Source organism: Polypterus senegalus, chromosome 11 (assembly GCF_016835505.1).
Source record: "Polypterus senegalus isolate Bchr_013 chromosome 11, ASM1683550v1, whole genome shotgun sequence".
In the NCBI taxonomy this organism is placed as follows: domain Eukaryota; kingdom Metazoa; phylum Chordata; class Cladistia; order Polypteriformes; family Polypteridae; genus Polypterus; species Polypterus senegalus.
Window position 1 is genome coordinate 28,441,017 of NC_053164.1, and position 27,109 is coordinate 28,468,125.

General features: G+C 40.6%; 1 protein-coding gene across 1 annotated transcript in view; it reads right to left on the bottom strand.

Moving 5' to 3' along the window:
• Window positions 1-8,205: 8,205 nt before the first annotated feature.
• nccrp1 (P1, F-box associated domain containing) overlaps window positions 8,206-27,109 on the bottom strand; it is a 56,921-nt gene continuing 38,017 nt past the window's right edge. The window contains exons 4-6 of the mRNA XM_039768245.1: window positions 22,243-22,338; window positions 8,664-8,811; window positions 8,206-8,497 (exon numbers count right to left, since the gene is read on the bottom strand). Coding sequence (XP_039624179.1) covers window positions 8,360-8,497; window positions 8,664-8,811; window positions 22,243-22,338 — 382 coding nt within the window. The 3' untranslated portion in view covers window positions 8,206-8,359. The remainder of the gene's footprint in view (window positions 8,498-8,663; window positions 8,812-22,242; window positions 22,339-27,109) is intronic.

Sequence of the window (27,109 nt, forward strand, 5' to 3'; positions counted from 1 at the left end):
AATGAGACACATCAGACCAGGTTAGATTTTTTTCCAGTTTTGGAGATTCTGTGTCCACTGTAGCTTCAGCTTTCTGTTCCTTGGCTGACTGGAGTGGAACCCAACATGGTCTTCTGCTGTTGTAGGCCCACCACCTCAATGTCATCTGCATTCTGAGATGCTTCTTTGGTTGTACAGAGTGCTTATCCTAATTTCCATAGCCTTTCTGTCAGCTCAAACAACTCTGGCCATTTTCCTCCTCCATAATAAAGAGTCAAAAATCAAAAGTATCATCAAATAGTCTAAAACGATACCTCACATGCTCATGGATGAAATTTGTTATTTTTATCCTTCTTGGAGTTTCTCTTGGGGGCCTAGGACTGCCAGTAAAGAAACAAATATCATAAATAGCACATTCAAAATAGCATAAAATAACACTCCACATGCCTTTAATAGTTTGAAAGCTTTGTAAAAGGAGTAAGCTTAACCCCTCATATCCTTTTGGGCATGAACCCCTGGGGTCAGTTGATGTGGAATGAACAACCTCAAGTTCTTTTAATAATTTTTGCTGAAGACACCTATTGGTTAACTCATCATAAATGTGTAATTTCCTGTGCAAAATATGATTCACATTTTTTAAATTATATTCACTCTCACTCAAAAATTTTTTTTTTTTTACAGCTCACAGTAGCATTTCATTTATGGCCACAAAGCCTCCAGCAGCCCAGCACTGTCCTACTGTGGCTTTTCTGTAATTTTGCTTGCTACACCATGGCCCTTTATCACACAGAATTTGTTTTCATCTTCTTGAGTGTTAGTCCCACACATGTACCAGGTTCAATGCTGGGAAATGTACTGTGGAAGGGTAATTCCACTTATGGCACCACCTATAGTCATAATGGTGAAACACAAAACAACCAAAACCATCATGACACAAGTAATAATTTCATATTTGGCTTACATAAAAGAATTTATTTCCTTCTTTAGCAGAGACCATCCATGTGCTCTGGCTACTATCTTCTCTGAGTGCTGTTGGAGTGTGCAGAGGATTTGAGGGTGGAAGGTTACCAGTGCAACACCTTCTCGCTGCTCCTGCCTTTTGAGCAACCAGGCCAGTGCCCAGCCCACTCCTGATTAACAGTATTAAATCTGCCTTCTGTTCTTACTGTTCATAACAACATTGCATCAAAGAGCGTTTGGCAAAAACAGACAGCACATATGCAGAAGTGCGCTGCCCTTTCAACAAAGTAATTCACGTGACCTCTGTATTTTTTTCTCCTCTTCACCACTTTATCCCCCTGTGATTGCAGGTGCCATGTCTCAGAAATGTATCTGAAATCTGATATAAGTGGGGAAATGCAATATAGTTATTCAGTCAATCACAGTGACAATTAATTCAAAACTGTATAATAGATTAAGGAAGCATTGCTGCTTTACAGTTAGGAGACCCAGGTTCACTTCCCGGGCAGTCCCTGCGTGGAGTTTGCATGTTCTCCCCATGTTTGCGTGGGTTTCTTCCCACAGTCCAAAGACATGCCGGTTAGGTGCACTGGCGATTCTAAAAATTGTCCCTAGTGTGTGCTTGGTGTGTGGGTGTGCGTGCCCTGCAGTGGGCTGGCGCCTTGCCTGGGGTTTGTTTCCTGCCCTGTGTTGGCTGGGATTGGCTCCAGCAGACCCCTTGTGACCCTGTAGTTAGGATATAGCAGGTTGGATAATGGATGAATAATAGATTAATATTTTGATAATTATTTATAAATTGTTGGTTATGAATGAATTAGTATCTTAAAGAAGCAGATTTCTTCAAAGACGTCATTGTAAACTCCACATTTTAGGAATGCTGTCACTGATTACATTTTTTAAGTGCTGCTTTCACAAATAAAATTTTTGTTTTTTGGGAAGTTGGAATTAGTCATCTACCTACTTGTAAACAGTTTTATGAGCCATCACCCCAAGAAGGTACAAGTAAACCGTTGAAACTGGCAAGCAAGCCTGAGATGAAAGGGCAACACAGTTAGCATGGAGATGGAATGGCGTTGTGCTGAACTTCTTATTCCTGCTTATTCCATTGGTCATTGCAAAACTGGGTTGTGGCTGATTACGAGTGGTCACTGCATCACGAGAGTCACTATGTACCACAACACCCCATTGGTGCTTGACGTGTGACCAGAAAACAAAAAAAAGGATTGGCATAAGTTTTGGTCTCTCTGCATCTCTCTCACCAACATTTTGCATCTTGTGAAGACCACCTCTCTATCTCAGCACAAATATTCAAGACAGGCTTATTGGCCTTATCCAAATGATAATCTGAAGAGAGGTGACCAAAAATGATCTAACCAGAGAAAACAGAGCTTGACTCCATGCATATGTGTTACTTGAAAATGCACATCGAGCACTAGCAGCTTGTATTAATTGCAAAGCCATACTCCGTTAGCTTTTATATGGCACTTATTATAATAAAATGTGTCATCTATAATACATACATAAATGTGTTCTTGCCTGTTCTGGTACTCTGTCTTGTTGTCTAATGTCAAAGATATAAAAAAAATAATGTAACATAGGAGGGTTATAGAAGGGAATTCGGGACATTTATGGATTACACAATAAAGAGTATAAAGGGGAGGAACTGAGTGAGGCTAAGACAACAAAACAAAAACTAAAGGGTATGTTACTCCTTTTTCAAAAAGTAACTTTTGTCACAGTCTTTGCATACATTAAATTTGCCAAATTGTTTTAAGTAAACATAAAAAAAAAAAGAACTACCATGTCTGTTGCAGTTTTAAAAAAGGCATCTATGGTGCCTTGGTCCAAACATGAAAACAAAAGCCTTAAAAGGAATACTCCACCCAAAAAACACTTTTTTTTTTGACACTTGCCCTATGAGGTTTGTTGTGATGGCAATCCCACTTAAAGATGAAGATTAGTGGCGTTTCTTGAGGCTAACAGCTTGAGCTAATCCGGGCCCCTTCAATGACCATTAAACAGCTGCTTATGTTTAATTTGTCAGGTCACTGTGCATCCTCTTCATCTTCAAGGGGGACTGTCGTCCTCAAAAGTCTTCACAGCACACGGCCTGCCTGCTTTTCTTTGCCGAGTCTGAGTTAGGGCATTGGATCTGCCACACTATTCATCACTGCCCTTTTTTAAGCTCCTTCAGTGCACACTGCTACCACCTGCAGAGTCTGCCCGCTCCTGTGGAAACTGTCCTTGATCACAGGCATTCTGCTAAATCGATATGGCACCCTGCTGCAGCATTATGAGACTGAAGTCACCAGAACCATCATGGCAGTTTGGTCATCCGTGTCAACACATGATGATCAATTGACATTGTTATCACTATCTATTCAACTAATGGTTCTTTCTCGGTTTGTTTTAAAATTGGCTTTACAGCTTTCCGTTTACACTCCATTGTATGTTTTAGTTGGCTCTGCCTCCTCATGAATATTGATGAGTTAGCATAGTGTGGCAAACAAATATTTATGATTTTGTTTGCAGCATAATGTTATTTAGTTCCCCACTAGATAGCAGGATAATACTGTCCTAAGTGTTATTTGGGCTTAATGCTGTACTTTAGATCACAACAGCTCAACCCAAGAGACACTCAAGGTTAATAGCTTTTACATAGAATTCCAAGTCGGAGAGATGCTTGGGGTAAACGTCAAAGAGGTAAAAAATAAATAAATAGATAAAAATAAAAAATGCCTCTTGCATGTTGAGACATTACACATGAATTATGGGACACAAGTAACAGGATTTTTTTTCTTGGACATTTTCAAATGATTTTATTTAACTTGACTCCTCTGTCTGTTTGTCTGGGTCAAATCTTGCAAATGATTTTAAGCCCACTTTTGGCAAAATTAATTACTTCAAATTTTGCATACATCTTCAGTATCAATGACAATGCTATAATCTGTCAAAACCGATGCAATTACGTAACAAATTTTGCCATAATCAATGGTTATGTGATTCTAATTAACGTACACACAATGACGGACAGAGAATTATAGTGCGATATAGGAGCATAAAAGTGAGAAACGCACCGTATTGCAAGCACTTGCCTCTTCCAGTGAGTGGAGTGGGTAAATATGCAGGCTGACTTTACTTGTTTACTCTGTCGAAGGAGTAGCCTTGATGATCACAGTGAGGAAGTTTTGCCATAAGCTTGCCGTTCTGTCGTCGATATTTTTTTTTTTTCCCCCACAGCATTCGAGCGCTAAGAGACTGAACAGAAAAACAAACTAAAATATAATTCTTTTTAGTATTCTAATAATTCTGCAAAGAAGATATACTATGTAATACTTTTAAAGATGCTTCCCATTGATGAAAAACTATTAAAGAGAAATCACTAAGACTAAAAAGTGAAAACTAAAATATATAAAAAATGTTTTTTTAAGTAAAACATTTTATTTACTTTAGTTATAAATGCACTAAGAAGCAAAAAATACATTTTTCTTGAACCACAATTTTCGTGGTTATATGTGACTAAATTGTGGGACACATATAAGTGAATTAATTCATAGATTAATAGAATAGCTACTTTCATCATAAAATATAAAAAAAAACAACATTGTAATTCACCACCATTGTTTGAGTCAATTAATTTATGTGCACCCCACAGTTTTATTTAGTCACATATAACCATGAAAATTGCGATTATAAGAAAACAATTTTTTGCTTTTTAGTGCATTTATAACTAAAGTAAAGAAAAGCCAAGCAAAATGACACCTTTTATTGGCTAACTAAAAAGATTACAATATGCAAGCTTTCGAGGCAACTCAGGCATCTTGCCTGAAGAAGGGGCCTGAGTTGCCTCGAAAGCTTGCATATTGTAATCTTTTTAGTTAGCCAATAAAAGGTGTCATTTTGCTTGGCTTTTCTCTACATTCATAATGGCTAACACGGTACAACAACCTAGTACTAACTAAAGTAAATAAAATCATTTTATTTAAAAAAAAATAATAATGTTTGCTTCAGTCCAGTGTTGGTCTCCACAAACTCCCATTCTATCAGAAAATGCTTTATTGCCAGTATGTATGAAGACAAATTCAATAGGTATCATACATAAAAAATAAAAAAATCTAAATCTAATTTTTGGTTAGGGTATTCCATTAACTCCACTGGAGTGCAGCAGTGGCTATAGGTTTTCATTCTAACCCTTTTTCTAATCAGTGACCAATTTTCACTGCTAATTAACTTTTTCTCCATCACTTCAATAGCCATGTTAGAAGAGTTCAGCCCTCTTAATTGATTCCTTTCTTCATTAAATGACAGCCAAGCAGAAATGAGTTGTGAAACGAGCTAACAGATAACCAGCTAAACTGGGGCTTCAAACTCCAACCAATTTCACTCCAATCACTCTTAATGAGAAGCCAATTCTTGCTGTTAATTAAACCAGTTATTTAATTCCATGGCTTGTTGCTGCTCTCTTTCTGCCACAGCACACATTTTGAAAATTGTTGTTTTTCTGTTCTAAGAACACCAATGTCAAAATGTTTTGGTGACCTGAGAGATCAACCTTACCAAGACCATCACCTCTCTTTAATTTCAGATATTGTGTGATGGAAACAGGGGAGCTGGTCGTGTGGTGGCTTGTTTTGTGTCTCATTATTGTTTGGCTGCTAATTAAAGAAACAACTAAGAGGCCTGAGTCAAATTAATTAAAAGAAGTAATCAGCAGCAAAAACTGGTCACTAATTAAGAAGATGGTAAGAATGAAAACCTGCAGCCACTCTGACACTCGAGGCCAGGAGTTTGCCACCCCTGCATTAAAACTTACCTAACGTGTGATTTCCAAGCTAAGATTGTTCTCAGTTATGAATATGCAATAAGATTGTACTCGGCACATTAATATTGCATTTGAAGAAAAAAACAATAGTGAGATTCTGCCATCATAAAAGTCTGGTGGTGCTCTTCACCTCATATCTCGACTCCTTCCTTTTAGCCCAGGGGTTCTCAAACTCAGTCCTGGGGGCCCACTGTGGCTGCAGGTTTTTGTTCCAACCAGCCTCTGTTTTTAATTGGACTCCTGGGCTGATTAAGTGAACTGTTGTTTCCCAGATTCCCTGTTTTGGGAACAATATACAAATTAGAAAACTAAGTTTGGTAAAAAAAAAAAAAAAAGTATTAAAATGTACTAAGCAGTTATAAGTATTTTTTCTTTTTCACAGAATTTTCATCTTGATTGTCATTCTACTTTTCTAGGTGTTCTAATTGTTTAATTAATCCGTTATTTACTACATTGTGGGGCTGACACTAAAGTAGTTGCAGCCTTTCACGATTGAGTGTTGTTTGCTTGTGTTTCTGCTCTGCTCGTTTTTAATTGTCATTATTAAGATTCAATGAAGGGAGCAAACTGCACAGAGAAAGGGTGAAATATAATAAAAAGAGAGTTAAGCATTTAAATCCATAGCAAAAACAGACATATTTCAAAGTTTCTTGTAAATGTAAAAATCATGCTGCTGTGCTTTTCTGAATCCAAAAGAAAAATAATACCAGCTAATTAAATGAGATCAGTGCTATCAGGTGTTGTCACTGATTAGGAATCTGGTTGGAACAAAAACCTGCAGCCACAGGGGTTCCCCAGGACCGAGTTTGAGAAACACTGTTTTAGCCCCAGATGAGTAGTTCACTGCAGCGTGTCTTATGAAGGCTGCAGTTGTTGGGTGGGGTCGCTGTGCTTAAGGTAAGATTTTTCTCAGAATTTAGACAATTAATCCATCATTTTAATAACAGTGACAGGTCTCACCAAACAATTCCAGACATGTGTGGTTTCAGGCTATTTTACTTACTTGTTTACTTGCTGAATCCACCCATGACAGTTGCTGTGAACAGAAATGTACTCTTAACTTGGGAGAAATAGTGCTAAGAATCTATACTAATAAAAGGTAAAGCCCTCACTCACTCACTCATCACTAATTCTCCAACTTCCCGTGTAGGTAGAAGGCTGAAATTTGGCAGGCTCATTCCTTACAGCTTACTTACAAAACTTTCGAAACTCTACACTGAATGGTCATAACTGGAACCTATTTTTTCGTCCATATACTATAATAGACATCTGCTCAATGGCCATGGGAGGCGGAGTTATGCCTTCCACGTAATTTAGTGCCTGCCCATATAAGGCCGTCCGTCAGCGGCAATCCAATAGAAACACTGCCGCTAAATATTCACGTGTGAAGGACTGTGCTTATGCAGACGAAGATGAGATGATCAGGGTGGTGTTTGGCACAAACTCTGTGAAACTGCGAGAGAAACTTTTAAGTGTTGGGTCTTAGCTAACATTAAATACAGCCGTGAACATCGCACGAGATGGCACCAGCACAGCTAGGAACCTTCGATGCATGTACACCGAGCAGCTCACGTGAACTGATGCAGTGCACAGACAAAAAGCAACAGTTCCAAAGAGTGCTGAACAAAAAACGAATTACACAATTGAGAAGGCAGCAATAAAATATGAAGCGTCTGACACATACAAGCATATTCACAAGTGCAACTACTGTGGAAACAAAGCACACGGTGGAAAAAGTCAATGTCCCGCTAAAGGAAGACAGTGTAAAAAAAAACCTGTGCATGCAGTGTGTCACGTCTCAGATAAAGAGGAAGACGAGCTGTTTATTGATGCTTCACTTAAGAACATTTTCAGGGGCAAATTAATGAGTACCATAATCGTCAAAAACTAAACAGGACTTGAAACAAATGCTGTATTTCTCCTTTAAGCTAGAAGTGCAGCTTGAATGGTTTCGCTGAATGATCAGCCTATCCAGACACTTTGGAGCACTGGGACTGCACCTCATTATTAGGAGAAAACAGAGTGGTGGTCCTTTAGTTCCAGCCACTTTCACCTTATAGTAGGCCACCTATTTTAATTGAACATATTATTTAACAGTGTATGCCTTTATTGTGTTAAACTAACAGCTGCCAATACGTTTTCTTCACTCATGTTCTATAACCAGTTTTGCAGTTTATACAGGAATGTGCAGTTTTTATAAAATACAATTTAAGAAATCAGTCAGTCATTTTCCAACCCGCTATATCCTAACACAGGGTCACGGGGGTCTGCTGGAGCCAATCCCAGCCAGCACAGGGTGCAAGGCAGGTACAAACCCCAGGCAGGGTGCCAGCCCACCGCAGGGCACACACACACACATACAGTACGTGGGACAATTTAGGGTCGCCAAAGCACCTAATCTGCATGTCTTTGGACTCTGGGATGAAATATTTAAGAAATCAAGAGAAAGAGAAAAAAAAATGTCAGTCATTGTATACCTGTGTGCTCTTTAATTCCTACCCTCCGTGATTACACCCTTACATTGCTCAAACTCAAAGCTGCAATGCATCAGGACATCGCACAAGTTTGTCAAGTAAGATTAACAAAACAATTCCATTCTCAGTCTCTCAGCTTCACCACCACACTGCTGTCTGTAACTCGGGTGCCTTGAAAGTCAACCACCCGCATGTTCTTGACGCGGTGCAGGAAATGGATGTAACGTACTCCAGAGCCATAATCTCGAAATATGTGGGAAACCTGTGGAAAATGAGAAAACACTTCAGAATGGTAAAAGGTCTCCGATATGAGAAAAGAAAAAAAAGTGGCTACTCCTGAAGCAAAAGGAGCACAGAGAGAGGACAAGCAAAAGAGCAGAGTAAGAAGTAAATTAGCCTGCAAGTTAACCAGCGTATCCCAGAAGTACCTCTATCCAGCTGTGAGAATTCTCTCCTTCATGTCCTCTGTCACTCTGAGGGTTGTGGGAGTATTCTTGAATCACAGTTTCACCATCTGTCCCAAGCAGCTTGACATTCAACTGGTATATAAATTCATGAATCTTGCTGTCTTCATACCTGAGTTAAAATCCAAATAAAATGAGCTTTGTTTATTTATGTGGGGGCCAGATGGTGACCAGCTGATTTGGCACTTCGATAGCGTAATTCATAGCATTAAAGCAATGTCACACATTTATACAGGGTGAGCCAAAGTGAAGTAGCACATTTCTCAAGGTCACTGCGCGAGGTAGAGGCAGCGGAGTGCATTGCGGTGGGGGTCCTTTGATAGGCGATCCCTTGTAGTTTTTAGTCGGCACATGCATTGGTCCGGTGAACACCATGATTTCACTGTCAGGGGGTTCTTCAAAAACAACGAAATCATCATCACTATGCAACACACCTTCCTAATGCACTTCAGCATTCCTCCTAATGGTGACGTCCCAAATTGGAAAACAATTCTTCAATGGGTGGTTTAACTTAGACAGACGGGTACAACATCCATCCATCCATTATCCAACCCGCTATATCCTAACTACAGGGTCACGGGGGTCTGCTAGAGCCAATCCCAGCCAACACAGGACGTAAGGCAGGAAACAAACCCCGGGCAGGGCGCGCGCACGCACACACACCAAGCACACTCTAGGGACGATTTAGAACATTAAACAGAAAATTTTCAGGCCATCCTCGGACTGTACAAAATCCTAAAAACATCCAAGCTGTAAGGGCATCAATTTTGCAGTCTCCTAGGCGTTCAGCGCACAAACATGCTTCTTCACGTCTTTGAGGAGGATTTTGCATGAGGACCTTAATTTGTATTTCCATACAAAATGACGGTAGTGCAGGAACTCACTGAAAGAGATTGGGAGAGCCATAGAGAGTTGTGTGCGAACATTCTGCAAACTGTTCATCGAGATGCCATTGTCATGTGCAGCAATGAGGCAAATTTTTATTTCAATGGTTGCATAATACTCAAAACTTTTTGCGATTGGGCTGAAATCAACCCTCGTGAACTTCATCAGAGACCCCTGCACAGTAAGCATGTTACAGTTTGGTGCGCTGTGGCAGAATTTGGCATTGTAGGCCCTTACTTTTTTTGAAGGGGTGGGCGCAATGGTCACCATCATTTCTGAATGTTACATTGAAATGCTAGAGAACTTTTTGCGTCCTCTACTGGAAGAAATGAATGTGGTGGATGTCGGGTTTCAACAGGATGGAGCAACGGCTCATATGGCGTGGAGATCCATGCAAGTTTTGCGGGAGATGTTTTTGGGGAAGCTGATCTCCCTGCGTGGTGTGTGGGGTGGCCTTCATGTTTGCCTGATCTCGCTCCATGCGATTTCTTTTTGTGGGGCTATCTCAAGTTGAAGGTATACACACACCTACCTCAAAACCTTGAAGCCCTCAAGGACGCTATTTGTCATGAAATCGCCGTTATTCCCCTTGAAATGGCCGAACGAGTCGTGTGAGTGTTCAGAAATCATCTAGAAGAGTGCATCACTAATGATGGCCACCACCTTGAAAACATGATTTTTAAAACACAGTGAAAAAAATCTATTTTGTATACCCTTTCTTGTGTCGTAAAGTAATTTATCTTGCAGTGTTTTTGTAGAGTAAATGTTTGAAACATGGTACTTCTTTTTGGCCTACCCTGTTATCCCTCCTATTTATTGAATTGCCCTCCATTTCTTGTAACTTTCAGTAAGAGTGAACAGCTCACTTTTATTATACTTATATATACACACACACACACACACACACATAAAGTGCATCCAGAAAGTATTCACAGCACATCACTTTTTCCACATTTTGTTATGTTACAACCTTATTCCAAAATGGATTAAATTCATTTTTTTCCTTAGAATTCTACACACAACACCCCATAATTACAACATGAAAAAAGTTAAATTGAGGTTTTTGCAAATTTATTAAAAATAAAAAACTGAGAAATCGCATGTACATAAGTATTCACAGCCTTTGCTCAATACTTTGTCGATGCACCTTTGGCAGCAGTTACAGCCTCAAGTCTTTTGAATATGATGCCACAAGCTTGGCACACCTATCCTTGGCCAGTTTCGCCCATTCCTCTTTGCAGCACCTCTCAAGCTCCATCAGGTTGGATGGGAAGCGTCGGTGCACAGCCATTTTAAGATCGCTCCAGAGATGTTCAATCAGATTCAAGTCTGGGCTCTGGCTGGGCCACTCAAGGACATTCACAGAGTTGTCCTGAAGCCACTCCTTTGATATTTTGGCTGTGTGCTTAGGGGGGTCGTCCTGCTTAAAGATGAACCGTCGCCCCTGTCCGAGGTCAAGAGCACTCTGGAGCAGGTTTTCATTCAGGATGTCTCTGTGCATTGCTGCAGTCTTCTTTCCCTTTATCCTGACTAGTCTCCCAGTTCCTGCCGCTGAAAAACATCCCCACAGCATGATGCTGCCACCACCATGCTTCACTGTAGGATGGTATTGGCCTGGTGATGAGCGGTGCCTGGTTTTCTCCAAACGTGACCCTTGGCATTCACACCAAAGAGTTCAATCTTTGTCTCATTGGACCTGAGAATTTTATTTCTCATGGTCTGAGAGTCCTTCAGGTGCCTTTTGGCAAACTCCAGGCGGGCTGCCATGTGTCTTTTACTAAGGAGTGGCTTTCGTCTGGCCACTCTACCATACAGGCCCGATTGGTGGATTGCTGCAGAGATCGTTGTCCTTCTGGAAGGTTCTCCTCTCTCCACAGAAGACCTCTGGAGCTCTGACACAGTGACCATCGGGTTCTTGGTCACCTCCCTGACTAAGGACCTTCTCCCCCAATCGCTCAGTTTAGATGGCCGGTCAGCTCTAGGAAGAGTCCTGGTGGTTTCGAACTTCTTCCACTTATGGATGATGGAGGCCACTGTGCTCATTGGGACCTTCAAAGCAGCAGAAATTTTTCTGTAACCTTCCCCAGATTTGTGCCTCGAGACAATCCTGCCTCGGAGGTCTACAGACAATTCCTATGACTTAATGTTTGGTTTGTGCTCTGACATGAACTGTCAACTGTGGGACCTTCTATAGACAGGTGTGTGCCTTTCCAAATCATGTCCAATCAACTGAATTTACCATAGGTGGACTCCAATTAAGCTGCAGAAACATCTCAAGGATGATCAGGGGAAACAGGATGCACCTGAGCTCAATTTTGAGCTTCATGGCAAAGGCTGTGAATACTTATGTACATGTGCTTTCTCAATTTTTTTATTTTTAATAAATTTGCAAAACCTCAAGTAAACTTTTTTCACGTTGTCATTATGGGGTGTTGTGTGTAGAATTCTGAGGAAAATAATGAATTTAATCCATTTTGGAATAAGGCTGTAACATAACAAAATGTGGAAAAAGTGATGTGCTGTGAATACTTTCCGGATGCACTGTGTATATGTGTGTGTGTGTATATATATATATATATATATATATATATATATATATATATATATATATATATATATATATATATATATAAAATCAACTGCTCAAAAATTAAAGGAACACTTTGAAAACACATCAGATCTCAATGGGAAAAAGAAATCCTCCTGGATATCTATACTGATATAGACTGGGTAATGTGTTAGGAACGAAAGGATACCACATCGTTTGATGGAAATGAAAATGATCAACCTACAGAGCCCTGAATTCAAAAACGCCCCAAAAATCGGAGCGAAAAAATTATGTGGCAGGCTAGTCCATTTTGCCAAAATTTAATTGCAGCAACTCAAAATTATACGCAGCACTTTGTATGGCCCCTGTGTTCTTGTATACATGCCTGACAACATCGGTGCATGCTTCTAATGAGATGACAGATGGTGTTGTGGGGATCTCCTCCCAGATCTGGACCAGGGCATCACTGAGCTCCTGGACAGTCTGAGGTGCAACCTGGTGGCATTGGATGGACCAAAACAATGTCCCAGAGGTGTTCTATTGGATTTAGGTCAGGAAAGTGTGGTGGCCAGTCAATGGTATCATTTCCTTCATCCTCCAGGAACTGCCTGCATACTCTCACCATATGAGGCCAGGAATTGTCGTGCACCAGGAGCCACTGTACCAGCATAGGGTCTGACAATGGGTCCAAGGATTTCATCCTGATACCTAATGGCAGCCAAGGTGCCTTTGTCAAGCCTGTAGCGGTCTGTGTGACCCTCCATGGATATGCCTCCCCAGACAATCATTAACCCACCACCAAACTGCTCATGCTGAATGATGTTACAGGCAGCATAATGTTCTCCATGGCTTCTCCAGACCCTTTCACTTCTGTCACGTGCTCAGGGTGAACCTGCTCTCATCTGTAAAAAGCACAGGGCACCAGTGGTGCATCTGCCAATTCTGGTATTCTATGGCGAATGCCAATCGAGCTGCATGCTGCTGGGCAGTGAGCTCAGGGCCCATTAGAGGACATGGGGCCCTTGGGTCACCCTCATGAAGTCTTTCTGGTTGTTTGGTCAGAGACATTCACACCAGTGGCCTGCTGGAGGTCATTTTGTAGGGCTCTGGCAGTGCTCATCCTGTTCCTCCTTGCCCAAAGGAGCAGATACTGGTCCTGCTGATGTGTTATGTACCTTCTATGGCCCTCTCCAGCTCTCCTAGAGTAACTGCTTGTCTCCTAGAATCTCCTCCATGCCCTTGAGACTGTGCAGGAGACACAGCAAACCTTCTGGCAATGACACGTATTGATGTGCCATCCTGGAGAAGTTGGACTACCTGTGCAACCTCTGTAGGGTCCAGGTATCGCCTCATGCTACCAGTAGTGACACTGACTGTAGCCAAATTCAAAACTAGTGAAGAAACAGTCAGAAAAGATGAGGAGGGAAAAATGTCAGTGGCCTCCACCTGTTAAACCATTCCTGTTTTGGGGTCATCTCATTGTTGCCCCTCTAGTGCATCTGTTGTTAATTTCATTAACACCACAGCAGCTGAAACTGATTAACAACTCCCTCTGCTACTTAACTGACCAGATTAATATCCCATAAGTTTCATTGACTTTATGCTATACTCTGATTAAAAAGTGTTCCTTTAATTCTTTTGAGCAGTATATATATATATATATATATATATATATATATATATATATATATATATATATATATACACTAGCAAAATACCAGCTTAGCTTGGAGAAGTAGTGTGTTAAAGAAGCAATGAAAAGAAAAGGAAACATTTTGAAAATAACGTAACATGAGTGTCAATGTAATTGTTTTGTCACTGTTGTGAGTGATGAGTGTTGTTGTCATATATATATATATATATATATATATACACATATATATATATATATATATATATATAAATATATATATATATATATAAATATATATATATATATATATACACATATATATATATACATATATATATATATATATATATATATATACATATACACATATATATATACATATATATATACATATACATACATATCTACATATACGCTGCTTGTTAAAACGGATAACTCCCGCTCTTACGTGCAAGTCTGCGTGGATATTATGAACTATCGTATTTGTTCAAGTTCTATTTAAATTTTAAATAGAAGGAATTTTTATTTAGTCGACAGAAATATCTTTGGTAGGAATGGTAAAACAGACAGGAATATTATTCGTGAATAAATCAACTCAAACCTTAAACAACTTATAATATTTTGCTCTCCATAAAAATTTATCCTGTCTAAATTATACAAGTTAGAAATAAAGTAAGCGTTAAAAGAACAAACATTCAAATTTCTTTACTCTTATGTAATTTTATATAAAAATAAACTTAGATTTTAAATATCCCAAAAGATTTTGCTCTCCATAAAAATATATCCTGTCAAAATTATACAAATTCAAATATGAACATGCTGCATAACAAAACCTAGAAATATAAATAAAATGTGTTCCTTTCAGCAATAACAAATCAAATCATTCAGTTGTCTTTGCTCATATGTCATTTTAGAGCTGGACGCCTGGCATCTTTTTGGCCACAGGTTCGTTTCTGTTTGGTGTGAGGTTCTGTGTTGTGGAGATTCTCAGGATGGATTGCAGGTGCTCATCAGTGAGGCGACTCCTGTGTGCTGTTTTGTTAGTCTTTATCACTGAGAAGAGCTTCTCACACAGATATGTGCTACCAAACATGCACAAGGTTCGAGCCGCATGTAGACGGACTTTTTTTGTTCTTCAAAGTCACCAAAGCGCCGTGCAAACTCAGTGCGCTCAGTTTATCAGCAAAGTGCGATTTGGGAACACCGTAGTGACGACTTGGTTTAACATTACTTGGCAACAGGGAAAGTGGGGCAAGGTGCACTGGTGCATTTGTGTCTCCCATAAAAGCAGCTTCACTTGAAATCACTTTGTGATTGTGCACGGGTTAAACCGTCCGCTGAAGTGTCAGATTCTTATTTAATTATGCTGCTTTCTGTATCTTCTGCATTGCATTCAGGTTAACCTGATGTTTTGTCTCATAGTGCCGTCTTAGATTAAATTCTGTAATTACAGCCACATTAGCTCCACAAATGAGACACACGGGTTCAGTAAACATATACTCAGCCTCCCATCGGTTTTTAAAGGCTCTATTTTCAGAATCAACTTTTCTCTTCAGCATCGTGTGAGCTAGCTTCGCAATAACTTGATTAACTCGGTAAGTGTTAGGCAAGGCAGCTGAAGCGCTGCATTATGGGATCTGTAGTTTATTGTGTTACCAGCGCTTCATATACCGGGCTTTAATAACAATAATACAGTATATAAAATGATCTGCGGGCGGATATAATTACACGCGGGCGGATGTGGCCCTGCCCTTGAGTTTGACACATATGGACTAAATAGAACTTGAAAAGATATATTTTTCAAATGTGATCGCGCAATTCAGATAGAGTTGCGCACTACAGCCTGCATGCCTCAATAAGTCATCCTCCCTCGCTCTTACTTTTTACCGTTCATCTAATGAATACACTGAGTATGGCTTTACCAAAACAATCATTGATGGCGAATAAAGTATCCATTATTCGAGTATGTAGATCGGGTTATATATATATATACATATATATATACCAGCGTATAGCGAGAAGTAGTGTGTTAAAAAGCTAGAAAAGAAAAGGGAACATTTTAAAAATAGCGTAACATGACTGTCAATATACAGTATTTGTTTTGTGAGTGTTACTGAGTGTTGCTGTCATCAAGGATTTGATTATCATTATTTCTTTCAATCAGGTTCGTATTTGTAGGATGTGTTGTGTTCAAGTTACATTCCGTGTTTGTCAATCGTTGTAAAGATGACAGGTTTCATTCATCGATTCGTTTCTTACTGCATCAATAAACAGCTCGTCTTCTTCTTTATCTGAGACCTGACACACTGCATGCACGGTTTTTTACACTGTCTTCCTTTAGCGGGACATTGACTTTTTCCAACGTGTGCTTTGTTTTGGATTTATGAATATGCTTGTATGTATCAGAGCGCTTCATATTTTTGCTGCCTTTTCAATTGTGTAATTGGTTTTGTTCAGCGCTCTTTGGAACTGTTGCTTTTATCTGTGCACTGCGTCAGTTCCGTGAGCCGCTCGGTGTACATGCATCGAAGGTTCCCAGCTGTGCTGGTGCCATCTCGTGCTATGTCCATGGCTGTATTTAATGTTACCTTAGTCCTGGCACTTAAAACTTTCTCTCGCAGTTTCGCTGAGTTTGTACCAAACACCACCCTGACCATCTCATCTTCCTCTGCATAAGCACAGTCCTTAACCCGTGAATATTTAGTGGAGTTTGCTATTGGATTGCGCTGACGGACGGCCTTATATGGGCAGGCACTAAATTACAAACGCCAGCGCAGCCTGTCTATGAACTTAATTTAAAGTGTAGGTTTACATCGTGCTTTGTTTCAAGTAGCAGAACTCATGAATATGGTTGTATATGTCACTCGCCGCTTCTTATTGTTTAGCTGCCTTCTCAATTATATAATGCATGTTTTCTTCAGCGCTTTTTAGGTCTTCCTGGTTTTCTATGTACTGCGTGATTACGTGAGGCGTGATGATGTCACACGAAACTCCGCCCCACGCGTTGAAGCTCATCTCCATTACAGTAAATGGAGAAAACTGCTTCCAGTTATGACCATTACGCGTAGAATTTCGAAATAAAACCTGCCCAACTTTTGTAAGGAAGCTGTAAGGAATGAACCTGCCAAATTTCAGCCTTCCACCCACACGGGAAGTTGGAGAATTAGTGATGAGTGAGTGAGTGAGTGAGTGAGTGAGTGCTTTGCCTTTTATTAGTATATATATATATATATATATATATATATATATATATATATATATATATATATATATATATATATATATATATATATATATATGCAAAAGTTTGGGCAACCTTGTTAATAGTCATTATTTTCCTGTATAAGTCGTTGGTTGTTACGATAAAAAATGTCAGTTAAATATATCATATAGGAGACACACACAGTGATATTTGAGAAGTGAAATGAAGTTTATTGGATTTACAGAAAGTGTGCAATAATTGTTCAAACAAAGGCAGGTGCATAAATTTGGGCACCGATGTCATTTTATTGATTCCAAAACTTTTAGAACTAATTATTGGAACTCAAATTGGCTTGGTAAGCTCAGTGACCCCTGACCTACATACACAGGTGAATCCTATAATGAGAAAGAGTATTTAAGGGGGTCAATTGTAAGTTTCCCTCCTCCTTTAATTTTCTCTGAAGAGTAGCAAAATGGGGGTCACAAAACAACTCTCAAATGACCTAAAGACAAAGATTGTTCACCATCATGGTTTAGGGGAAGGATACAGAAAGCTGTCCGTTTCCACAGTTAGGAACATATTGAGGAAATGGAAGACCACAGGCTCAGTTCAAGTTAAGGCTCGAAGTGGCAGACCAAGAAAGATTTCGGATAGACAGAAGCGACGAATGGTGTGAACAGTCAGAGTCAACCCACAGACCAGCACCAAAGACCTACAACATCATCTTGCAGCAGATGGAGTCACTGTGCATCGTTCAACCATTCGGCGCACTTTACACAAGGAGATGCTGTATGGAGAGAGTGATGCAGAGGAAGCCTTTTCTCCGCCCACAGCACAAACAGAGCCACTTGAGGTCTGCTCAAGCACATTTGGACAAGCCAGCTTCATTTTGAAATAAGGTGCTGTGGACTGATGAAACTAAAATTGAGTTATTTGGGCATAACAAGGGGCGTTATTCATGGAGAAGAAGAAAACAGCATTCCAAGAAAAACACCTGCTACCTACAGTAAAATATGGTGGTGGTTCCATCATGCTGTGGGGCTGTGTGGCCAGTGCTGGGACTGGGAATCTTGTCAAAGTTGAGGGACGCATGGATTCCACTTAGTATCAGCAGATTCTGGAGACCAATGTCCAGGAATCAGTGACAAAGCTGAAGCTGCGCCGGGGCTTCAAGACAATGACCCGAAACACTGCTCAAAATTCACTAAGGCATTCATGCAGAAGAACAAGTACAACGTTCTGGAATGGCCATCTCAGTCCCCAGACCTGAATATAATTGAAAATCTGTGGTGTGAGTTAAAGAGAGCTGTCCATGCTTGGAAGCCATCAAACCTGAATGAACTAGAGATGTTTTGTAAAGAGGAATGGTCCAAAATACCTTCAACCACAATCCAGACTCTCATTGGAACCTACAGGAAGCGTTTAGAGGCTGTAATTTCTGCAAAAGGCGGATCTACTAAATATTGATTTCATTTCTTTTTTGTGGTGCCCAAATTTATGCACCTGCCTGATTTTGTTTGAACAATTATTGCACTTTCTGTAAATCCAATAAACTTCATTTCACTTCTCAAATATCACTGTGCGTGTCTCCTATAGGATATATTTAACTGACATTTTTTATCGTAACAAACAACGATTTATACAGGAAAAAAATGACTATTAACAAGGTTGCCCAAATTTTTGCATCCCACTGTGTGTGTGTGCGTGTGTGTATATATATACATACAGTGGTGTGAAAAACTATTTGCCCCCTTCCTGATTTCTTATTCTTTTGCATGTTTGTCACACAAAATGTTTCTGATCATCAAACACATTTAACCATTAGTCAAATATAACACAAGTAAACACAAAATGCAGTTTTTAAATGATGGTTTTTATTATTTAGGAAGAAAAAAAATCCAAACCTACATGGCCCTGTGTGAAAAAGTAATTGCCCCTTGTTAAAAATAACCTAACTGTGGTGTATCACACCTGAGTTCAATTTCGTAGCCACCCCAGGCCTGATTACTGCCACACCTGTTTCAATCAAGAAATCACTTCAATAGGAGCTGCCTGACACAGAGAAGTAGACCAAAAGCACCTCAAAAGCTAGACATCATGCCAAGATCCAAAGAAATTCAGGAACAAATGAGAACAAAAGTAATTGAGATCTATCAGTCTGGTAAAGGTCATAAAGCCATTTCTAAAGCTTTGGGACTCCAGCGAACCACAGTGAGAGCCATTATCCACAAATGGCAAAAACATGGAACAGTGGTGAACCTTCCCAGGAGTGGCTGGCTGACCAAAATTACCCCAAGAGCGCAGAGACGACTCATCCGAGAGGTCACAAAAGACCCCAGGACAACGTCTAAAGAACTGCAGGCCTCACTTGCCTCAATTAAGGTCAATGTTCACGACTCCACCATAAGAAAGAGACTGGGCAAAAACGGCCTGCATGGCAGATTTCCAAGACGCAAACCACTGTTAAGCAAAAGAACATTAGGGCTCGTCTCAATTTAGCTAAGAAACATCTCAATGATTGCCAAGACTTTTGGGAAAATACCTTGTGGACTGATGAGACAAAAGTTGAACTTTTGGAAGGCAAATGTCCGTTACATCTGGCGTAAAAGGAACACAGCATTTCAGAAAAGAACATCATACCAACAGTAAAATATGGTGGTGGTAGTGTGATGGTCTGGGGTTGTTTTGCTGCTTCAGGATCTGGAAGGCTTGCTGTGATAGATGGAACCATGAATTCTACTGTCTACCAAAAATCCTGAAGGAGAATGTCCGGCCATCTGTTCGTCAACTCAAGCTGAAGCGATCTAGGGTGCTGCAACAGGACAATGACCCAAAACACACCAGCAAATCCACCTCTGAATGGCTGAAGAAAAACAAAATGAAGACTTTGGAGTGGCCTAGTCAAAGTCCTGACCTGAATCCAATTGAGATGCTATGGCATGACCTTAAAAAGGCGGTTCATGCTAGAAAACCCTCAAATAAAGCTGAATTACAACAATTCTGCAAAGATGAGTGGGCCAAAATTCCTCCAGAGCGCTGTAAAAGACTCATTGCAAGTTATCGCAAACGCTTGATTGCAGTTATTGCTGCTAAGGGTGGCCCAACCAGTTATTAGGTTCAGGGGCAATTACTTTTTCACACAGGGCCATGTAGGTTTGGATTTTTTTCTCCCTAAATAATAAAAACCATCATTTAAAAACTGCATTTTGTGTTTACTTGTGTTATATTTGACTAATGGTTAAATGTGTTTGATGATCAGAAACATTTTGTGTGACAAACATGCAAAAGAATAAGAAATCAAGAAGGGGCAAATAGTTTTTCACACCACTGTATATATATATATATATATATATATATATATATATATACACATATACATATATATACATATACACACACACACACACACACACACACACACACACACATATATATATATATATACACAGTAATCCCTCCTCGATCCGGGTTTATGTTCCAGAACCCCCGCGATAGATGAAAATCCAAGTAGAAACCATATGTTTGTATGGTTATTTTTATATATTTTAAGCCCTTATAAACTCTCCCACACTGTTAACATTATTAGAGCCCTCTAGACATGAAATAACACCCTTTAGTCAAACGTTTAAACTGTGCTCCATGACAAGACAGAGATGACAGTTCTTTCTCACAATTAAAAGAATGCAAACATATCTTCTCTTCAGGAGCAGAGAATTTCAGAGAGAGAGAGAGAGCTCGCAAAGAAAAGCAAACAATCAAATAATCAATATGTGTGCTTTTAAGTTTGCCTCTGCATTTTTTTTTAGAGGAGCGTCAGTATCTTCTAAGCAAACAGCCTCTGTGTAAACAGCCCCTCTGCTCACATCTCCTCCGTCAGGCGCAGAGAACGTCAGAGAGAGAGAGAGAGAGAGCGCAAGATTAAAGCAAACAATCAAAAAATCAATAAGTGTACTTTTGGAAGCACCGCGATAAAGCGGTATTTCTTAGAGGTGCCTCCGTATCCACTAGGCAAACAGCTTCTGTTCAAACAGTACCTCTGCTCACAGCACCTCCGTCAGGCGCAGAGAATGTCAGAGAGGGCGAGATTGAGGCAGAGACAAGCAAACAATCGAGCACCACGCAGGAAGCATATCTTATAGCATTGAGGAGTTTTAGTTAATATGTAATACATGCTCTGATTGGGTAGCTTCTAAGCCATCCGCCAATAGCGTCCCTTGTATGAAATCAACTGGGCAAACAAACTAAGGAAGCGTGTACCATAAATTAAAAGACCCAATGTCCGCAGAAATCCGCGAACCAGCGAAAAATCCGTGATATATATTTAGATGTGCTTACATTTAAAATCCGCGATAGAGTGAAGCGCGAAAGTCAAGGTTGATATAGCGAGGATTACTGTATATACATTATATATATATATATATATATATATATATATATATATATATATATATATATACAACACACACATACATACACACTGTGACGTACGGCCAGGGTCCATGACCAGCCAGGACACCCCTTCGTTATATGCTCAGGGGGAGCAGCCATGGACGGTGCAATACCTCCCCCTGGACTCTAGATGGCGTCTTCCCTGGGTTGGAGCAATGCCTCGGTTTCCCGCAGGGCTCCACGGGAATTGGAGCTTGGGACAGCCCTGTTGGGTCCCGCAGATGCCGCCAGCGAGGGTGCAGCTGGAACTCCTGAGCACTTGTGAGCAGTGTTTTTACCACACCTGCAAGTGCAGCCGTAAGTCAGCGATCAAGCATCTGGAGCACTTCCGGGTGAACTATAAGAGGGGCCAGCAGCCACCACTTGGGGGCCAGAGTTAGGAGGAGGATGACAAAGCTTTAAGGAGTGGTGGTGAAAGAGAAAGTGTGTGGTGCATTTTTGGTTGTGCTTTTTTACACTTGGGACTGTGTTGTGCCTGTGAGGATTACGGGAAGACATGCCCCACAGGTGAAGAAAAATAAAAGTCTTTTTATTTTATACGTGCCGCCAGTGTGAATCTGTGTCAGGTCGGGTGCTTATATAGCGCCTTTTTACAACATGCATAAATAAATAAATACATACATACAGTTCCTTAAGTCCAATTTCAACTGTCCTAGATCAGTGACATTCTGAAAAAAAAGACTGCCCTATAGTCAAATTCATTTGAATAGAAATGTCTGAAAATAGTTTAGGTATCTAAACCTAAATCTAAATCTAAATGGAAGTCACTGTTCAAAATGCCTGCGTTGAGACAAAGTGTACTAGGCAGATTTCAGTCACAACGTACCAGTCTTGGATGCAGATATCAGGCTGATAAGCATCCATCAGCTCTTCCCAAAGACCCTCTTCCATTAGGTCAATGCGCTGCTCCAATGAAAACCAGCTGTAGGCAAGATTGAGAAGCAGAATGTGTTATGCTTGAGGGTCACAAGTTTCTTTTATGCAATTCTGTATCAACATCAACTGGTAATTTTTGATAATGTCAGTTTGGACAAAAATTGCGGAGGCAAAATGCCGGAGAGAGCAAAAGCAAAAGATCTGTGGGACAGATGTCCTCGCCTGGCCTACATTTACATATCTTCTCAATTATGCAGTTATGTTATGGATGACACAAGTTTGACAATTCAATAAAACAGAATAAAGGTTTATAAAAGCAGAACTCCAAGAACCAGTAACGCATGAAATATTTCATTCAAGCTGTCAAACTAATACAAAGCTAGTTTTTCAAGATTTCAGTGGTGCTACAATGCTTACTGCTACTAGGCCACTTCTTTCCATCCATGCATTTTCAAAAGCCAACCACTCCAGTTTTAGGTTAAAGATGTTTAGTGCACACAGTAACTCACCTCGGACAGGTATAAGCTAGAAATGCATGCAGAATAGGAGGACTGTTTACAGTTGGGAAATTCAATTTTGCCAAATCAGCCAAATTGCAGGACTATAAACTATAGAGTGAGCCCCACATGAGCATGGCAAGAATATGCTGTATACTTGCCCAAATAGAGCAAAACCTGCACGACTGTAGCATTGTTCTGAAGTGGGGAGAGCTCCCCAATGTGTGCGATATTTAAAGTAAACAAGAAGAGGTGATGTTGTAGCAAATACTCTACCCAGAATTAAGCTGCAATCTACAGAAATAAGCAACAAGCATCTAAACCCAAAGAAGTTATGACAGAATACAGAAAGAAAAAAAAATACTCAAGATATAGCAAAAAAAAAAATAAAAAAATCACGTATCCTCCCTGTGCTTGTGGAGAGTTTGTATGATTGGCTGCATGAAAATATCAAATATTTCATAAATATTGGAGTCTAATACCAGTTTGGATTTTTGATATATTCTGCCTTTAGACTTTCTCTTTTGGTATTTGGTATCTCCAGAACGTCCTGGGTCTGTCCCAGAGGTCTTCTCCAAGATGGACATGCCCAAAATACCTCACCACACAGGAAGTATCCTAATCAGATGCCCGAATCACCTCAACTGTATTCTTTCAATGTGGAGAAGCAGCGGTTCCATTTTAAGCTCCTCCCAAACGTCTGCGCTTCTCACCCTCTCTCTAAGGCTGAGCCCAAACATCCTGTGAAGGAAACTCATTTCTGCCACTTGTTCAAGTCCACAAAACATATATAGACAGGTTAAGTTTATTCCAACAAACCCTCCAGAATTCTTGTGAGGGACAAAATCAGCATTGTTCCTCCTGAATCTGAGGCTTGACCAGTAGCTGAATCCTCTTTTCCAAAACCCTTGCATAGGCCTTCCCTGGGAGGCTCAGGAGTGTGATCCCCCTAAAACTGGAAGACACCCTTCAGTCCCCTTTCTTAAAAATGGGGAATACTACCCCAGTTTGCCAATGCAGAGGTATTATCCCCAACCTCCACACAATTTTGAAAAGGCATGTCCACTGAAAGTAGCCCAAACCCATCCTGAGCCTTTACGAACTCGGAGTAAACATCATCCACCACCAGAGCCTTGCCACTGAAGAGTTTAACTGCCTCAGAGACTTCAGCTCCAGTGATGGACGAGTCCCATCCCTGAATCCCCAGGCTCTGATTCCTCACAGGAAGACATGTCAGTGGGTTTAGGAGGTCCTTGACGTGCTCCTTCCACCACCAGCCTGTCCCCAGGTGAAGTCAGTAGCACTACTTCCCTGCTGTAAAGTGCATGGACAAAGCACAGTTTCTCCCTTCCAAGTCACCTGACAGTTTGTCAGAAACACTTCAAGGGTGACCGAAAGTCATTTAACATGGTTTCATGAAACTCCACCCACACCCGAGTTTTTGCTCCACAACTGCCACCACCACATTCTGCTTGACTTGTCAACTGCCGCTAGAGTCCCACAAGTTAGCCAAGCTCAAAAGACCTCCTTCTGTCTGAAGACTTCTTTTACTGATGGTGTCCACCACGATTCAACCACTACAAGGTTCAGTGATTACTTGCCACAACAGGCACCGATGACTTTTCGTTCACAGCTCTGCACTGCTGACTTAGCAATGGAATCACAGAACATGACACATTCAGGTTCAATGTCCCCCCACCTCCCTAGGAATTCAAGATAAATTTGTCTGGAGGTGTGAGTTGACGATCTTCTGGACAGGGGTGTCCGCCAGATGTTTCCAGCACACCCTCACTATGAGACTGGGCTTGCCAGGTTTGTCTGGCATCTTCCATCGCCATCTGAGCCAACTCATAGTCACTCAGTGATCAGCAGACAGCTCAGAAACTCTCCAGAGTGTACAAGACATACTGTCGCAGATCTGATGACAGGATTACAAAATTGTTCATTGACCTATGGGCACTTATGAACACCCTTATGTGTGGACACAGTGGTTGTTGTGAGCAAACTGTGACTAGCACAGAAGTCCAATAAACAAAGCACTGCTCTGGTTCAGATCAGGTAGGCCGTTCCTCATAATCACACCCTTCCAGGTTTTGCGATCATTGAAGTTCACCAGTAAAAATGATACAATTCCTAGCCTCTCCTTGAATTGCCATTTTATCGTGGTCAAGAGGTTTGTGTATTTCAATGATCCTAACAGCTATGTTGTCTGGCGCCATTGCCCCTGGTTGGGTCACTCAAGGCAAATTGGTCCTAAATAAGAGATCAGATGAAGATCAGTTAATATGACTATTACAGAAAGAAACAACAAGGATTCAGGTTCCACCCCAGCACCAGGCCCTTGTTGGCAAGTGTCTAGTAGTCAGGCTGTTATCCATAGTACCTGTGAGCAACATGGGTCAATTCTCTAGATGGCACACCGACTGCAGCAGGACCAAGCCCCAGCTACTGAAACTGACTCCAGGAACGTGGGATGTGACCTCTCTGGTGGGGAAGAAACCTGAGCGAGTTCAGGAAGTAAACAGGTACTGTCTAGATATGGTCGGGCTCACCTCAACACACAGCACAGGTTCTGGAACCAAACTCCTGGGCAGTGGTTAGACTCTATTCTACTCTGGAGCTGCCCAGGGTGAGAGGCACCAGGTGGCTATGGGCTTACTTATAGCCCCCCAGCTTGGTGGTTGTTAAAAATAATGTTGGAGTTTACCCTGATGAATGAAAAGGGTCATTTCCCTATGACTTTGGATTGGGAGAAAGGCTCGGACAATGTTTGGGCTTATGCACCAATGGTTGGGTCAGAGTATTTGGCCTTCTTGTAGACCTTGCAGGGAGTGCTAGAAGGTGCTCCCACTGGGGACTTTATTGTTTTACAGGCGATCAATGAAAATCAGGATGTTAAATGACAGCAGTAGCATGCATTATATTAAAATGATACAATATGTAATAAGTATTTTTTTTTAAAGAAATTTAACATCTTGTAGCTCTAGACACTGTACACATTTACGATGCAAATGGGCTATAGAAAAAAGCACCTCTCAACTTTTTTCTGTATTTTTCTATTTGTTGTTAATAAATCATTTATTTATAAAAATTCTCTCTTTGCCCTTTTGTAGGCAAGCCAATTGCATACAGTCATACCTCATCTTGTGAGACTTTTCTTACCGTATTTCCCCAAAAATAAGACCTACTCCGAAAATAAGCCCTAGTCAAATTCATCAGCTGAAAAGTAAGACGCCTAAGGCTAGGTTTGTACTTCACGTGATGTGACACGTGTGCCCAAAACATCCATTAAATTCCGAGGACACCTTGTCACGATATCTCTGAAAAGATGTTTAATGATTACATCCATCAATCCGGGGATGCGCCCATTCCAGCAAGCAAGACAGAAATAAAATCCCTGAACAGGGCATCAGCTTATTGCAAGGTGAACACAAGCACACACACACGCAAACATCATTTTAGAGTCACCAAATCCCCAAACCTTCATGTCTTCGGAAGGAAAACAAAGCACACTGTGGAAACCCACCAGGAAAACATGCAAACTCCAGGCAGGGATCACAAGGGATGCGACTCTCTGCAAGACAGCAGCGCTACCACTCTGCCATTGTGCCACCCACATATGTGTAAATATTAACAGTATCCATTATTTAAACAAAGTTAACAATTTATCTGTAAAATGTAGCATACATGGTTTAATGCATTTCATCATGAAAGTATAAATCTAAAACTTCTAAATGTGCAGAGAGTTGGATCATCATAAATTTGATGTGCTCTGTGTGGTGATCTTTTGCATCTTGCCGCTGCTATCAGGTCAGGAGGAAGATGGCACAGAAGATGGTAAATGAGACTTTAATATATCATGTTATTATACTGGGAAATATGCGACACTTGAATATAAAGGCACCATGAACACATTTGTTTGTCTGCATTTTGCTTCAACACATCGAAGCACGCACATCGATCCCGTAGAATCCTAAAAGTGGCCGGAGTAGCAAGAAAAATCAGGGTTTTAGTGTGGAGAGTTATGACGATATTGCAGAAGATGACATGACTGTATGTATATTGTGGTTCATGAATAAATATAAGACATCCCCTGAAAATAAGCCCTAGTGCATCTTTTTGAGTAAAAATTAATATAAGTCTTATTTTCAGAGAAATATGGTAGATCTTTAGGACATTTCTACTTATTTTGCCTGCTCACCTTGTTTAGGGGTCCGCCAGGCTGGAAGCCTGCAGACTGCAGTGTCAAGGCAAAATGGATTTGGGTGGAGTCTCCTTGTACAGGCCAGTTAGGTTATGGCCCTGCCTTTATGGTCCTTT